General features: G+C 42.6%; 1 protein-coding gene across 5 annotated transcripts in view; it reads left to right on the top strand.

Moving 5' to 3' along the window:
* Nucleotides 1-14,429, top strand: part of ANKMY1 (ankyrin repeat and MYND domain containing 1) — a 58,270-nt gene that overhangs the window by 15,700 nt on the left and 28,141 nt on the right. For 4 of the 5 annotated variants that reach the window (XM_073360051.2, XM_073360050.2, XM_073360052.2 and 1 more), the window contains exons 4-9: nt 1,577-2,043; nt 3,066-3,282; nt 5,169-5,333; nt 6,329-6,705; nt 8,222-8,393; nt 10,371-10,511. In XM_073360051.2, the coding sequence (XP_073216152.2) occupies nt 1,577-2,043; nt 3,066-3,282; nt 5,169-5,333; nt 6,329-6,705; nt 8,222-8,393; nt 10,371-10,511 (1,539 nt within the window). The remainder of the gene's footprint in view (nt 1-1,576; nt 2,044-3,065; nt 3,283-5,168; nt 5,334-6,328; nt 6,706-8,221; nt 8,394-10,370; nt 10,512-14,429) is intronic. The other variant, XM_073360054.2, reaches the window with a different exon arrangement.

Genomic DNA, 14,429 nt, shown 5'->3' with positions numbered 1-14,429 from the left:
GGCTCCTGTTGTGCTGGGCACTATACAGACCTAGAAGAGTGACAAAACCTGCCATGAAGGTGGAAAGATATCAAAGGGTAGCGGGGGGGATACAACATACCAGCAATTGAATCCAGTAAAGAATTGGCCCAGCTTGCTTAGCTACATGGATTGTAGTTTTCTTTTAAGTTGGGGATAGAGATGGGGAAGAAGGGCATAAAGGAATGAAAGAAGGGAAGGAGGGATAGTCACAGCTTGTCAGCTGTCTAGCCATGATCAGCAATCTGGGTTTCGAGGCATCGCAGCGGAGGGGAGTCACAAGGAGGATGAGGTAGTGTCCCCGCAGATTTATTCATGGAGTTTTCCCCCAGGCATAAGGGGCAGCGGGAGAGAAAGCAAACATGGAGTTTTAAAGCAGATGCTGACTCGTGAATAGTAAAAGCTGGAAATGCTGGTGGAGGGAAGGCTAGGATCAGTGGCATGATAGGTTAGTAAATAAGCTAGCAAGTGTAGGGCTATGTTGTGAAGGACCGTACAGTTAAAGACAAGGGGCCAGGTCCCAAACTGTTTTAAATCCGTGTAGCTCCACTGAAGTCAATGAAGCTATGCTCATTTAACATCAGCTGCGGATCTGACTTAAGAAGCGAGAGTTTGATGTGAAGGTGAAGGGGGAGCTGGTGGAGGGACTCGGAGGGAGTTGATCAGGTCCAGGTGATGAGCCAGGAAGATGACTTTAGCAACAATAAGAACAGGAGTACTTGTGGCACCTTAGAGACTAACAAATTTATTAGAGCATAAGCTTTCATGGGCTAGAGCCCACTTCATCAGATGCATAGAATGGAACATTGAGCAACAATGTTCTTGAGTAGAATGTTCAAGCCTGGTTGACTCTATTAGAGGTGGTTGAATTTCTTATTGCAAACCGTATAGTCAGAGAACTGATCCCTTCTGTTCAAGTTGTCCACAAACTGATCATAATATGGACAAATTTGTTTCATTCAAAAGTGAATAGTTTTTTATGAGTGTATTTGAGCTAACAACTGCTTGTGGGAAGTAGTGTGTAGAGAGGGATTGATACCTGGGCTCTGTGACAGGTCAGACAGTATTTCTGAATGACCTAACCTTTGTAAACTGTTTCCTTTGCAAACTAATTTCACTTACTCATGAAACAAACTTGGTTTCTTGATTAAACAAAGCTACAAAAGGCTGAAATTAACTTTCTGCGAACGCTTGTAAGAACAAAGCTTGAGCTGTATGAATATTCTTCAACAGTGAATAAAAGCATCTCAATGGTCCTAATTAAAACCTGTAGCTTCATTGCCTTCATTGAAGCCACTCCTCCTACCTTACTTCAGCCAATGGGTTTCATGCATTACCATTATTAGTGCAGTTCCAGTGCGACCAATCACAGTGAATACAACAGTTGAGCAGCTTGTCAGGTTCTTAGATTGCTCTAAATGTCGCTAGGCAATTGACACTGGAACAGTAAGGTCAGACCAAGGAAATTTGGTTTTACACTTTTTAAATGGAAGCTAGGCTGTAAGTTGTGTAGTATGTCTGACATATATGTCTTCTCTAATACTATTGCTCTCCTAAGGGACTATACAAGGCCGATGAGCGGTTTGGACCAGGAGTTCAAAGCTATCCAGATGGCTGTCAAGATGTTGGCTTGTGGCTCAGGAATCACATAATTAAACTGTGTACTGAAATACCTGGACATTTTTGTCTCTCGAATTACCCAGAACACTGCAGCTATTTGGATGCTGATTCCCAGAGAGAGTGTCTTTCTGATAAGGAGATTCCATTTTGGGATCTGAATGAGGAACAGGACCCATTTTTCTACAACTACAAACTTCTCCTTTTAGATGACAGTTACACATTGCCTGAAAAAATGTACATCTACTCAACTGATACAGATCACCTTCCCCTGACTCGCACCTTCTGTAAAGAGTTTGATTCCCAATATTTTCAGAACAACAAAAAGTTGTATGATGAAGAACCATGGCCTGTTAAAAACACAAGCCCTTTAATGGTTAGAATGCAGAAGCACATCTATAAATACAGGTAGCTACTGATTTTTTGTGTGTGATTTGTGTCTGTTGGGATATATATGGGATTTTCTTTGTAGACAATTGCAAAGATCATCTTTAGCACAAGTTGTGGTACAGAAGTCATGCTTCACAGAAAAATTTCTATTGTCCATGGCTAAGTTTAGAATTTCATTTGACAAACTGCAAATGAGGTTTTGTGAAACAAACAGTATGTTCCTCTCTCACTTCTTGAACTGAAAGGAAATTTCTTTCATTGAAATATATCATCAACTTGGGTCCTAGTATGTGCCTACAAAAACATCATTATTATTCTTAATTTGCATTATAGAATGCCTAGAAGTCCCAACCTAGATCGGGCACTCCATTATGCTACAGGGTTGTACAGCAAAATAACAGAGCCCTATCCGCTAGATTATGCAAAAACATGCTCCAAAGTGTCTTCAGCTGTTGGTGCACAAACAGCTGGCATTCGCTATATATGTGGACAGGTACTTGTACATGCAAATACTCTCTTACACAAGAAAATACTCTGTCTGCATGCACAGGTATGTTTGCGGGAGCAGTGCCAGCATGTGCACATTTTGCAGCCTCAGCTGAGGCAGCCCTGTTTGGAAATGTGGTCCATAATGCAGATGAGTGCCTTGTATGCTTTCTTTAATCTTCTAAGCACACTATGTGGCCTTTTTCAACCTTGGAGAGCTTGGTATTTAATTTTTACTTGCAAACATCCAGATTCTTGGGGCTGGATGTTTTTAACCCCTTCCCTGAATGTGATTAATGTCCCCCATACCACAGCTCTTGGACCATTTTAACACCCTTATGCTCTGTCCATGGTGGGAGCAAAATTGAACTGTCTGAAATAGTTTTAAAAAATGGTTGCCATCCCTCTTCTCCCATGTTACCTAGCAATGATCTTTATTATCAGTGGCTTTTTTAAAAAAAGCTCTGTGATATAACAGGTGTCTGCTGCATCGCTGTTTAAGTTAAATGTGGACTCTCCAGCTGTTTAATGTTTTTCTCTTTCCTCTGCTTGAGGCATTGTCAAACAGAGATCAGTTGGGATATCAACATCATTTTGAATGGAAGCCGAGACACCTTTGGACCCAAGGGCCCCAAAGAGCTTGCTTCAGAGCAGCTGATTCAAAAGGCAGCAGCAGGAGACTTCAATAGAATTTATGAGATTCTGAGGGACAGCTTAGCTCATCCAGATGTAGCTGACACACATGGATACACTGCACTTGCTGCTGCTGCTGTAAGACCCCAAATGTGACTCTTCCCTCTGTGACTGACCATTTTTTTTGTTGCTACTGCATCTGTCTCTCTCTCTCTGTTATACAGTAAATGTGTGAGACTCAATAAAAAACATCTTTAAGGAAAGACAGCTTGCTGAGCAATATGCTAAAAAAATTCTGTAAAATGTATCCCTCTGTAATATTAAAGATTATTCCAAGCCTAAAATTCCAAATCCTTCCACTTTGGGTGTTGCACTGGGCTGGATTTAAATCCCTGGATCTGAAACTGCTCCTGCCTTTCTCTCCCCCTCTTCCCCCCGCTTTCTTGTTCCAGGCTGTATTCAAACCCAGAAGGGATCTGGTTTTTTTGGGCAGGGGAGGAGTTATGATGTATGCATGACTTCAGTTTATCTATGGGAAGAATTTGGCTCCTCATTTAAACATCTATCAGTGCCCAGCCTAGCCTTCTGGGCACCTTACATCTATTTAAAAAACAATCACTAGCAAAAATCAAATTAATTGTTTAAGTCTCCAGAACAAGAAAATTAATTTCATATTAATTTAGAACATTATAGTTTTTTCTCTTTTTGTATAGGCCTCTCATTGCATGAGCTTTAGTTATTTTGTAGACATTAGTCCTCTTCCCCCAGCAGTTCTGTGACCATACAGTAGATTTTGGGGGGAGAGTACTGAAGGCACAGGGGTTAAGTGACTTGTCCACCATAACACAAAGTCAAAATTGAGCATACATCTGAGGACAAAATGTAACCTAATGTACATAGACTGTTGCCCTTTACAGTGTGTGCAATGTGGCAGTTACAGTTGCTTTGGCAACAATCACTTTGAATTTCCTGACAGTTTTGATTTTGAAATCCTCACTGCCAAAATGTGGTATTAATACAGTGTATTGTATTTGATTCCTGAGTTCCATTGTAGTGTGCTTTACAACAGTTATGTCTTCTCTGAAACCATTAGGCCTTTTAAAAGTCATCATGAAAAAATATTTTATTTAAATGAAGTGCGTTTCTCAGGTAGCTCACTAATGTAAGAAAAGTTGAAATGCCTACTGGTACTATCTATTCCAGTTTAAGAGGTCAGATTTAGTAGTTGTTGTAAGTGGGTGAAACTCCATTGACTTCAGTGTAATTACAGACCGTCCATCAGCCACAAAGTTTCTAAGGACCAGCAGCAACAGGCAGTGCAGGACTATATTTTGGATCAGTGGTGCATTTCTTGGCAGGTAGTTTCTCTGAATCAGCTCTGGAATGCCCCTCAGAACAACCATATGAACTGAAAGATCCTTCTTTGTTACAACAGAATACATTGTGATCAGGGGTGGTTTCACTTATATCTTTACTGTTGGGGCTTCTTTAGCTCCCTTGTGTACCTCAACATGCCATCTAGTCATGGATTGCCCTCTTTATCATCTTAATGGTAAATGGATGCACTTGACATTTCTGGATGCTGCTGCTGTGATAGTGGTTACATCACTTACCCAACATCTAATTCTTGGTTTGTGCCATTAAAAGCCATACACCGGAAGAAATGCAATTATACACCTGCCTTACATTGGGCGTACCTAAAATAGTTTTACCTTTTTTGAAAGGTTTTTTATTGGTTCTGCCAGCCTTCCCCATTAACTTTAAGACATACTTGAAGCAGTAGAAACATTTTGAGATCACTGTTAATTTATGGGCCAAATTCAGCACTGGAATAAAAAGAAGAGAGAGTGAAATCGCAAAGCTACTGAAACCAATAATAGTGTTTTGAGTCTGTCTTTAGTGAGTGTCTTTTTGTTTTAACTTTAAACCCAATTGTGATTTCAGGTAATCTCACATGGAAGACTGAAATTGTATTATATACACATGTACTTGTAAAACAATCATCCAAATGTTTTACTCCACAGCTGAATTACCATGAGGACATCATTAATCTTCTTCTTGATAATGGAGCTGATGTGAATAAATGCAGCGATGAAGGATTATCAGTGCTATCCATGTGCATTATTCTTTATTACCCAATAGAATCATTTAAGGCTAATGTTGCTGAGAGGAACTTTAAAAAAGACGAGGTCAGTATATTATTAATCTATAACTGTGAAATCAGAATTCACCGTGTCCTCAAATGAGCCACAGGTCTGCTTTTTAAAATTACTTTGCTGGGAGTGTTCCAGCAGTTGGAAAAAGTCAAACAGCTTACCTCTCTTGACCCTGCAAATTGCTGAGTGCCCTTGACTTCCATTGGTAGCTCGCACTGCACAGCATCAGGCTCCAGAATAGTAGCAGGGCTACTCTGCAGTCAATGTGTCACATTAGTACCAGAGACTTTGGGCCAAATTTTCCAAGGTATTTAAGTGCCTTAAGATACAGATAGATAGGTGCGTAGTGGGACTTAGATTTGTAAGCTCAGTGGGGCAGGGACAGTCTTTTATTCTGTGTTTTGTACAACACCTACTACAAGGGTTGTGGCCCATAAGTGGGAGTCCTAGACAGTATGGTAATACAAATAATAATAATTACAAAAGTGTCTAGACAGATTAAGCACCCGATTTCCCATTAACTTCAAAATTCTCTCGGCTGCTGCAAGAAAGGGAGACAGAAAAAAATGTACACTACTCTATCCCTCCCTCAGAGCTCAGCACAAACCTAGAAAACTTCAAGGTAACTCTTTCAGATTCTAGCTTTAGGATCAGGTCTTTATTAGTTTGTGTGCTGATGTGCAAATTGAAAATCAAGAAATGTCCCTGTCTGTTTTGGAGCGTTTATAAAGTGAGGGAGTACCAGTTGAGATTTGAAGGCTCCTAAGAGGGTTTTATTGACAATGGAGGTTAAAAAACCAAACACACACACTATTCAAAATGTTTCCTGTGAATGGTGGATTAAGACTGAGTAAAATGATGTTCTACCTTAACTCAGCTGTAATATACCAAATTCCAGTACTATTGTATACATGCATATTGATGATGTCCAGAACTGATGTTAATATGATGATTCTCATTGTTGAAGAAAGGATTTTCCATATTTTCTTCATTTTTGTCATTTTAATTTTTAAAAATCTTTAAATAAGGATGAGCAGTTGGAAGATGGATCTGCACCACTTCCATTGGCACCTGCAAAACAGAAATGCTTAACTGGCCCTGTTCGTCAGTCAGCTGTGGTACCTCCTATGCCTGGGGAAAAGGCAGAGTCTGTTTCTGATGATAGAAACACACTGGATGAAACGAACCTTGCAAGTTTAGAAAAGAGGACTGGCTCCAGCACTGAATCCAATTTTGAGTCGAACTGTACTGTTTTCAACTACGGAATCAAGGTTTCTCTAAAAGCTTTGCAGCAGAGTGCAGATGCCTTCAGCCAGAGTTTGCTGAGAGTACCCTCCTATGCCTATGTCAATGGACATGTTGGGGCTGACGGCACCATGAGAAAAATGGCGTTATCAATATCTGAGTAAGTGCTACTAAGAAAAACTACTGGCTCTGTGTTCTGGAAAGGGTTAGACAAGCTCCACTGAACCCTATTGCACAGAGAAAGTAACAAGAGTAGTTTTACATGTTTGTGGGGAAGAACGACCCTGCATTTGCTTGGGATAGATCAACCAGGCATGCCTGATCAAGGGGCATTCCATGGGTCCTTACCTGACAGGGAGAAGGCCTGAATTTCACTCCTTAAAACCATTTTAATAACATGACCCACCGTTTTGTCTTTTTTTTTATGACTCAGCATTATATAGTGTGTGTGTGTGTAAAAAGAAACTATTTTAAAAATCCTGTACTGTGCAATAGTAATAGTAATTCTATATTATCTTCATAAAAACATTTCTGTATTATGCAAAACTAGTCTGTGCTCTACTGAGTATTGCTGTTACAGCCTGGCATCTCTTTAAAAAAAAAAAAAAACCTGGATATGCTGCCAGGGCCAGATGAACACACAGACAAACTGCATACGTGCGTAGGGCCCAGATTAATGTGGAGGGGCAACAGCCCCCCAAATCACAGGCCATCATCCTTCTCCTGCACTACCTCCTCTCTTTGCCCTGCAAGGTGGCATTGACCACCTCCAGGAGCACCCTTCATCCTGACGCTGCAGTTCTCTTCCTGGCCCCATGCAAACAGGAGGCCCTGGAAGGCACTTGGTTGGAGAACAAGAAGTTGGGGTTGCAGCACAACTCAAGTTTGGCCCAGCTGCCTCTCTGTCATGATGGGCTGAGGGGTGGCTGGACCAAATTTGAGTGAGTGGCTCTGTGACCCTGGATGCCAGGTCACAACACCCAGAGTGAGGCGCTGCGCCGAGCCCTGATGGAAAGGAGCTGCTTCTGCGGGGTGAGTGTGGGCCGGGCTTGGTCTTCAGACCCTCCCCACTCACCCATCCCAGGGCCTCCCCTCTGTACCAGGCCTGCAACCCATCTAGACCCTTCTTGCAACCCACTGGTGGGTTGAGATCTGCTGTTTGGGAAACATTAGTCCTGCAGTTTTTTAGGACAAACACTTATAGGCCAGATTATGGCTCACATGTGCAAGGTGTGGAAGATGCAAGTAACCTTCCCTTACCTCACTTGCCCATTCCCATGCCGGGATCTTCTACATTTGTAATCTCTGGGGTTTCCTGAGTATGGGGTCTGCTCTTGCTAGTGTCCCTTGGGATTCAAAGTGCTGAGAGGGGCTGGTATAAGATAGGCCATGTTACCACCACACCCTCTGCATGGCATAGCATTGCTGTGTGATGCACATTACAGTCTCACAAGGGGTGGTACAGCAGACATTCTCTCCCTGGGCCCAAGTACCAGTTTGCAAACCTGCCTCACAGCATCCTAGAACCCAGGCACCAGCCCAAGCCCGAACGCCTACACTGCAATTAAACAGACCCTGAGCCTGGGTCAGCTTAAGATCCAGCGTTTAAAAATATTTTAGTGTTTTTTTTATGAGTTATTGACAGCTTATTCTGTTATTTGCCATGTTGACTTTAGACACCGAAAGAGATGGACCATGGTCAAACTACTTCTACGCAGAGGTGCAGACCCCAATGTTTGCAGGATCCCTCTGCATGTCCTATTCTTTGCTGTTAAAGCTGCAGATGTAGGAGCAGTGAAACTACTATTAGCAGCAGGAGCAAAGACTGACATACAACTTCCATCCAGGGTAATGGATAATAATTACTAATAACAACCAAATGTAATATTTTAGAGTGATCAGCGATACAACTTTAATGCCCACTTGTAAAGTGTCATAATTCTAATGACAGTTCGACTGCCTGATTTCAGCTTTGCAATTCCAAAGGAGTAATTCAAAGCAACTATCCTATTAAAATCATTTCACTTTTAAAAAAAAATGTCCTTACTCTAGTGAAGGTCTAGTTCTATGTGTGTGTTTCCCTGCTGACATAATGCTTACCCATTGTAAATGGGCAGCAGATTTAACACAAATAAAAGGAAGTTCTTCTTCACTCGACACACAGTCAACCTGTGGAACTCCTTGCCTGAGGAGGTTGTGAAGGCTAGGACTTAACAGGGTTTAAAAGAGAACTGGATAAATTCAAGGAGGCTAAGTCCATTAATGGCTATTAGCCAGGATGGGTAAGGAATGGTGTCCCTAGCCTCTGTTTGTCAGAGGGTGGAGATGGATGGCAGGAGAGAGATCACTTGATCATTACCTGTTAGGTGCCCCAGAGGGAGTGAACCTGGGATTGGCCACTGTCATTAGACAGGATGCTGGGCTGGATGGATCTTTGGTCTGACCCAGTATAGCCATTCTTATGTTCTTAGGTTCTTGTGGTACTAAAGCTGAGAGTATTTCAAAAGTCAATTTTATTTCCCAATATTTATTCTGCTTTTAGTGTTAGCATTTCTCTTTACTTGGGAAATGACTCTCGAATGGTCAGCATGCTGTGCATTCATAGTCTGTTCTCTAAAAATACAGTTTGTGCTAGATCTCTGCACTTGGTGAGTGTGCCTGCATATGGCCCAGGTGGGAACTCCCCAGGCTCAAAGTTACATACCAACTGTTTCAGCAGAAGGCATCTTACACTAGCTCCTGCACTGAAATGTGGCTGCCCCCTTTATATTCCATCTTCCTATTGCTTTCTGACTAGTCAGTGAAGAAGTTCCCCTGGCTTTTTAGCTTGACAGGCTCTACCTGGACATCATCATCTCATCTCACCTCAAATATATACTTCACTACAGAGTCTTCTGTTTTGCGTCCGAGTGCGTTAGCTGTCAGTACTTCAGTTTTAAAGCTCCATCTTATTTTGTTTGGAGTCTGTGGCTAATAGTGTAATAATAGCTAACTCTTTTATGTAGTGCTTTTCTTCAGTAGGTTTCAAAGCCCTTTACATAGGAGGTCAGTATCATTATTTCCACTTTGAAGCCTGCCCTGTAGCTCCTGCTGGGGCCTTTGGGTACCTCTCTGCCCTGGTACCAGTGAAAGCTGTCCTTTCTCTATCCCTTTTGTACCCTGAGGGTCTGGAGAAGCAGAAGCCCAGCAGACTGTCTCAGGATTCAGCAGCTGTGCCTGTCTTGTCTGGTTGTGCTGTGAGATTTACTCACAGGTGTCAGACAGAAGGCTCTCCTGGCTTTCTCCATTGCTTTCTGGAAGTCCAATGTAGACTCTCAGTCCAAGAGAACGTAAATGAATCAGAGTAGAGCTCCAATGGGAGTAGCACCAGCAGGTGTTGACATTCCTGTGTTTATGGAACCTGACACCACGCTGGGATTGCTCAGCAGACTTCCAAACAGCGTTTCACAAGATAATGTATGTGACCCATCAGTGTGTACTGGCTTATGAGTCAGGGGCCAGAAATAGGCTCTCTTCCTTTTTGTATCTTATATGGGTGCAAACTGGTGATGTAAGAGTGGTTTTAATGCTTTATCATATTCTGTTTTGGCTGGGCAGTGCCTGCGGGAATATTCATGATCGCAGTGGGTTAGGGGTGAAATGGACGTTGGGGAGTAGTAAGCCAAACATAATTTAAAGTAACCATAAACACAATTCTTTGACTCTACTTCTAGGCTAACGTAGATGGGGCCTGAGGATTGATTATTGGAAAAATATCCAGTACCTTAGTTTTTAGAAGTTATTTGTGATAGACAAAAGAGTCTTAATGCCACATTTATTTTTCAGCTGGGAGGTTTAATGCCTCTTCATATTGCTGTGGCCATTCCTGGTGAAGAAGGGGTCAAGATAACGGAATTAATCCTTCATTCAGCTACAGATCCCGATGCAAGGGCAGGAGACGAAGATGATGTATATGCACCAGACTGGGTATGCTGCATCATTACTCCATCCTCTTCCAACTGTTTAGGTGTGGCCTGTGGGACACCCAAGCAGGGAATTGGTTGCCTGCCCATTGAATTAAAACCTCTGCGCACTGTTGGAATAATTGCACTTCCTCTGAAAAAACCTGGCATATCACTGACATACATAGAGGGTTACAATAACACTTATTTATGATTTGGGGTACCAGGCACTTTTGTGGAATCCTGATGCAATGTTAGGCACAGGCTAAAAGTCTGCTACATACAACTGAATAGATGTAGGTGACGGATAACTGTAGTATTGAGCCTAAATCACTCTTCCTCAGAAAGAAACATTTTTGTGGGCTGAATCTGCTTGTTCCAGCACTATGGAGGCTGCTTAATTGTTTCTTCCTTCCTCTTGAATCCAGACTCCTCCTGCTGGAACCCTGCAGCACTGCGCTCTGAATCCAGAGTAGCATTAGGCCAGATCTACACTAGAAGCTTTTGCCAGTATATCAGTGCTTAGGGGTGTGATTTTGTTTTTGAACAAAATTTTTATACAGGTGGAAGCCCTAGTGTGGATTTGTTAATATCGGCAAAAAAGTGCTTTTGATGGCTCAGCTTATTTCATTCAGGGAAACGTTATGCTCTAGGCTAGCAGAAGCACTCTTTTGCTGGTATGAGCACTAGGAAGGTTTACTGGCAAAACTTTTCTAGTGCAAACAAAGCCTCAGATGTACAGCTGTCTGCAGCAGAGTGCTTAGTGTATGTGGGGGGTTTCTTTCTCAAATTGTTGACAATTTAAAATAAATTTAAGTTCCAGTAATTGGGAATCCATTGACCTTCCTGTTAGGTCATCCTGAGCTCCCTATGCGCTGAATATCCATTCCCTTTGACTCCTTCCCAATTTGTGTCCCAGTGGCCTAGCCCAGACCATTATTTCAGCACATCTTCTACTGGCTTCTCTCAGCAATGCAGAAGAGTGGCCCATCCCAGTGGCTCTTAACCTTTCCAAACTACTGTACCCCTTTCAGGAGTCTGATTTTTCTTGCACACCTCCAAGTTTCACCTCACTTAAAAACTACTTGCTTACAAAATTGGACATAAAAATACAAAGTGTCTCAGCCACAGTATTATTGAAAAATTGCTGACTTTCCCATTTTTACCATATAATTATAAATCAATTAGAATATAAACATTGTACTTACATTTCAGTATATAGAGCAGTATAAACAAGTCATTGTTTGCATGAAATTTTAGTTTGTACTGACTTTACCTGTGCTTTTTATGTAGCCTGTTGTAAAAGTAGGCAAATGTCTAGATGATGTAATGTAGCCCCTGGAAGACCTCTGCATACCCGCAGGGGTGTATGTACCCCAGCTGAGAACCACTGGCCTTTCACCTACTGCCATCCTTTGTGTGCCAAGAAACCAGCCAATAGCTGGGAGCTGCAGGCAAAGCAAGCCTGAATTCTCCCCTCTCTGGTTCCTCTTTGTGTGCTTTGCAGTGACCATATTTCCCCTGGTACCTTAATGGACCTACCTGTAGCTCTCCACAGAGCAATACAGCAGATACTTGCCTGTGAGTTCATACCACCAGCTTGCCAGGGCTGTTAGTCAATCTGGCCATTTTGTTCTTTTGGAGTTGGGAAGTATTTTTTTAACTCTGCAGGACAGAGCTCAACACAGTGTATTTTTGTTGGTTTAGAAATCCGTAAGCACAAAGAGAAACCTAAACATTTCCCCTTCTCCTCTGGAAAATCCATCTAGACAGGAGCATTCTAACTATAGGACAAAAAGGAGCACCTTAGAGAATTTGCTTCTTTTCCTTCTAGCCTCTTGGCTACTGAAGTTATTTATAAAAACAAAGAAATAAATTTCTTGAATCACAGGAGCCATAATCCCGGTGTCATCTCTGGAACCTGATCCATGTGTCATCTTGGGTTGCTTGCAGTCCGTAGAATACGGGCAGATTTTATCCTTGTTCAGTCTATATCTGTAACGGAATGGAGATTTGAAAGAGAAAATATTGCACATTGTTCTTAGTAGATCTCAGGAATCTTATCCTTCCCCATGAGATGTGGTTGCCACCATTTTCCTGTCCAGTTAAGAGGAAACATAGAATATCAGGGTTGGAAGGGACCTCAGGAGGTCATCTAGTCCAACCCCCTGCTCAAAGCAGGACCAATCCCCAATTAAATCATCCCAGCCAGGGCTTTGTCAAGCCTGACCTTAAAAACTTCTAAGGAAGGAGATTCTACCACCTCCCTAGGTAACGCATTCCAGTGTTTCACCACCCTCCTAGTGAAAAAGTTTTTCCTAATATCCAACCTAAACCTCCCCCACTGCAACTTGAGACCATTACTCCTTGTCCTGTTCTCTTCTACCACTGAGAATAGTCTAGAACCATCCTCTCTGGAACCACCTCTCAGGTAGTTGAAAGCAGCTATCAAATCCCCCCTCATTCTCCTCTTCTGCAGACTAAACAATCCCAGTTCCCTCAGCCTCTCCTCATAACTCATGTGTTCCAGACCCCTAATCATTTTTGTTCCCTTCGCTGGACGCTCTCCAATTTATCCACATCCTTCTTGTAGTGTGGGGCCCAAAACTGGACACAGTACTCCAGATGAGGCCTCACCAATGTCGAATAGAGGGGGACGATCACATCCCTCGATCTGCTCGCTATGCCCCTACTTATACATCCCAAAATGCCATTGGCCTTCTTGGCAACAAGGGCACACTGCTGACTCATATCTAGCTTCTCGTCCACTGTCACCCCTAGGTCCTTTTCCGCAGAACTGCTGCCTAGCCATTTGGTCCCTAGTCTGTAGCGGTGCATTGGGTTCTTCCGTCCTAAGTGCAGGACCCTGCACTTATCCTTATTGAACCTCATCAAATTTCTTTTGGCCCAATCCTCCAATTTGTGTAGGTCCCTCTGTATCCTATCCCTGCCTTCCAGCGTATCTACCACTCCTCCTAGTTTAGTATCATCTGCAAATTTGCTGAGAGTGCAATCCAGACCATCCTCCAGATCATTTATGAAGATATTGAACAAAACCGGCCCCAGGACCGACCCCTGGGGCACTCCACTTGACACCGGCTGCCAACTAGACATGGAGCCATTGATCACTACCCGTTGAGCCCAACAATCTAGCCAACTTTCAATCCACCTTATAGTGCATTCATCCAGCCCATACTTCTTTAACTTGCTGACAAGAATACTGTGGGAGAGCGTGTCAAAAGCTTTGCTGAAGTCAAGAAACAATACATCCACTGCTTTCCCTTCATCCACAGAACCAGTAATCTCATCATAGAAGGCGATTAGATTAGTCAGGCATGACCTTCCCTTGGTGAATCCATGCTGACTGTTCCTGTTCACTTTCCTCTCATGTAAGTGCTTCAGGATTGATTCCTTGAGGACCTGCTCCATGATTTTTCTGGGGACTGAGGTGAGGCTGACTGGCCTGTAGTTCCCAGGATCATCCTCCTTCCCTTTTTTAAAGATTGTCACTACATTAGACTTTTTCCAGTCATCTGGGACTTCCCCCGTTCGCCACAAGTTTTCAAAGATAATGGCCAATGGCTCTGCAATCACAGCCGCCAATTCCTTTAGCACTCTCGGATGCAACGCGTCTGGCCCCATGGACTTGTGCACGTCCAGCTTTTCTAAATAGTCCCTAACCACCTCTTTCTCCACAGAGGGCTGTTGTCCTTTCATGTCTATGTGATTTGGAATATCATCTTATAATGTTCTCCAAGCTGATACGATCTTGATAGGCCAGATGAAGAAAGAGTACATTCATACCAGTGTTACCTGGATGACTTGCTGCTGAAAACTTACTTAAAGGAAACTCCTTTCTACATAGTCCAGTGCTAACCTGTGCTAACCTGATTCCTAATTAACCAAAAATACAAAAAACGCCGTGTATCATCTCTGCATTTAT

Source organism: Lepidochelys kempii, chromosome 9, assembly GCF_965140285.1.
Source record: "Lepidochelys kempii isolate rLepKem1 chromosome 9, rLepKem1.hap1, whole genome shotgun sequence".
Lineage (NCBI taxonomy): Eukaryota > Metazoa > Chordata > Testudines > Cheloniidae > Lepidochelys > Lepidochelys kempii.
This window is presented reverse-complemented; position numbering and strand designations above follow the sequence as displayed.